This window comes from Netta rufina (assembly GCF_964035555.1).
Source record: "Netta rufina genome assembly, chromosome: 11".
Lineage (NCBI taxonomy): Eukaryota > Metazoa > Chordata > Aves > Anseriformes > Anatidae > Netta > Netta rufina.
The window spans coordinates 7,960,349-7,963,128 of record NC_140134.1 but is presented as its reverse complement, the minus strand read 5'-3'; the positions used below and the strand labels follow the sequence as shown (position 1 = coordinate 7,963,128).

At 54.8% G+C, this 2,780-nt stretch overlaps 1 protein-coding gene across 1 annotated transcript; it reads left to right on the top strand.

Annotated features, from left to right (window-relative positions):
* The first annotated feature begins 756 nt into the window (after positions 1–756).
* On the top strand, positions 757–2,415 carry LOC311213317 (C2 calcium-dependent domain-containing protein 4C-like). The gene is made up of 2 exons (XM_084293221.1): positions 757–791; positions 998–2,415. The coding sequence occupies exon 2, from the start codon at positions 1,052–1,054 to the stop codon at positions 2,351–2,353; it is 1,302 nt and encodes a 433-aa protein (XP_084149347.1). The 5' UTR covers positions 757–791; positions 998–1,051; the 3' UTR covers positions 2,354–2,415.
* Positions 2,416–2,780: the final 365 nt, after the last annotated feature.

Genomic DNA, 2,780 nt, shown 5'->3' with positions numbered 1-2,780 from the left:
TTTGGTTTTGCTGTTAAGGTTTCTATTAACAGCTTGCAGCAAAATTAGAGTTTGCAGAGGCCTGTTTGTGTCCTGTTGCACCACAGAGCTGTGCTGGGAAAGTTCATGGATCCCACCCACTCTGTGCAGTGTCTGTTAAGGGTCATGCATGCCTGCGCTTTGGAGATACACCATTTCAAGGTGACCTGCCAGAGCGTTCCTTTGCCTCGTCTTTCTCCTCTTTTCGCGTGCATGCCCATTTCTGCTGCTGCTCAGCATCAGTGATAGGACACTGGGTTGGGGCTTGGCCGTCTCATGTTCTTTGTAGATAACAAGAAGAGGGGGGCACATATCCAGATGCAGAAAAGAGACCAAGTTCTTTTCAAATGAGCTTGCAAAACTGCAATCCACGCTTCCTACTGCTCTCACGCTGGACAACCGCCAGGATCTCGAGAAGAAAAGGAGCAGTGAGACAATCTCGCCTTTGTCCCGGGTTTGTTAGTTAATACCTCGGGACGCCGGCGGTAGGGCAAGGACGAGGGGCCCCGCGCTGCGGGGCTGGCTCCGGAGCCGGGTTTGGCCACCCCTGGGAGCGCGGAGCAGGGACGGGACGGGACTGGGACTGGGGCTGGGACTGGGACTGAGGCTGGAGCTGAGGCTGGGGCTGGGGCTGCCGCCCCCTCTCCCTCCTTCCCTCCCTCCGCCGGTGGCGCGGTGGGAGGCGCCCGGCGCCGCTAGAAAAGGGCCGGCGGCCGGTGCGGGGAAGCGGCAGCGGCAGGAGCGGGCTGCGGGGCGCGGCTTCCCTCGGCAAGGTACGTGCAGAGCTCTGCCCTGCTCTCAGACAGGGCTCGCTGCCGTGGGGTCTCTCGAGTGGCTTCGTTTCGCCCTCTCGGCGCCATCCGCTTGCTGCAGCGCTGCGCCGGTGCCGGTCCTGCCGCTCGCGGTGTCCCCGCCGCCCCCTTTGCTGTTGTGCGTCCGAGGAAGGTGTTCACGTACTTTCGTGTTCCTGTGTCTGCAGGTGGATTTGTGCTTTCGGCTCTTCCCTCCGAGGGCGCCCAGGCTGGCTACAGCGATGTGGTTCTTGGAAAAGATCAGAGCATCCCATGAAAGCAGAAACCTCCCTTGCCCTGCCTTCCTGGGACTGCCTCCTGGCCACAATGTGCTAGAAAAAGGCCGCCTGGGGGCTGCTGCTTTTCCCAACGTGCTCACCCCGGACAGAATCCCGGAATTCTGCATCCCCCCCAGGCTGGCCACCTCTGTTCCTGCAAAGGGCCCTGGCTCCCACCAACACCACGGTTCGGAGGACACAGATCTTAATGCCTCTGACTGCAGCTCCAGCTCTTCTTTGCCTCATCTCATCCAGGTGGAAAGTGCTGAAGAGATCCCAACCCTGGAGGAAGAAAGCACCAACTCAGACCCACAGTCCCAGGCGGCACTCTCCCTGCCTCACTTCCCCAGAGCCCCCACTTCCTATGGCTTCTGTACGTTGCTGGAGAGTCCCCACACCAGGAGAAAGGAGTCGATCTTCCATGGTGACACATGTGGTGCTCTGCCCGGCCTGATGCTGCCTCGGTCCAGAGCTAACACTTTCAGTGGCAAAGGGAATATGTCTAATCCTATTGCAATCAGCTTTGCTTCTGTAAGGCTGCCTCCTAAGCACCTCTCCCTGCAGAGGCAAAGTGCCTGCGACAGTGATACTGCCTCCTCCAGCGACTCCTCTCCTTTCAGCTCCCCACTTCTCAGCAGATCGCCTCCCAAACCCTGCTCCTTGGTCAAGACACGAAGCCAAGAGGGATTGCTCTGCCGAGCATTGAAAGCCAAGAACAAATCCAGCATGGCCAGGAACAACTCTCTGTCTACAGAGGAGAGCAGCTCCACTGATAACAGCCCCAGTGCCATCAGGCGGGCCTCAGAGGGGCTGCTTGCCGCGCGGAGCTTTAGCATGTCCTGTTCTCCCATCTTTCCCCTGGACCCTACCCACAGCCGGGAGAGACTGGTGGGAGAGAGCACAGTGCTAATGGACAAGGGAGGCATGCTGAGGCTGTCAGCTGAGTACTGCTCAGAAAACGAAAGGCTGCGGATCCGCCTGATCAGTGCAGAAGGTTTATATGATGACTCTGTAGACCCCAAAAACATAAACTGTTGCATCACCTTCTCCCTGGTACCAGGGAAAACACAGAAGCAGAGAAGCACTGTTATAAAGAGAAGCAGGAATCCCATCTTCAATGAGGACTTCTTTTTTGATGGTGTTACAGAAGAAGAGCTTCACAGCCTCTCTGTGAGGATGAAAGCAACAAACAAAGGGTGCAGTATGAAACGGGATTACACTTTAGGAGAACGGGAAGTGTCTTTAATGAGCATGTTGTCCTTGTAATACTTCAAATGGTTATTTTGTATTCTGAAAGTTTTGTACTGAATAAAGTTTTGGTTCTTTTTGTTAAACAGTACTTCAAAGCACTGTGGTGTTCGGTATTGCCCTCATGCTGTTGTGCCTTATTTTACTTAACACTTCAAGCTCTGTAAGGCATTTGGTGCTAAATTCAAAGGTGGCTGTGGAACAAATCTGCTTGTGAAGGTGGAGGAGGGGAGAGAAGTGCTAGTTTGCCTTTAGGATAAAACATCAAGCAGTTACCAAGTCCAAGCTGTTTGGTATATGGCTTTGAGGGGGTGGGAGGGTTGTTTTTCACTCCCTCTGGTCCCTAAGCACGTACGTGGCATGTGCACACAGTAGGCGCTGAACTCTCACAGCTCCTAGGTATTACATTAGTTAAATAGACCGTTTAAACAGCACTCATTTACAG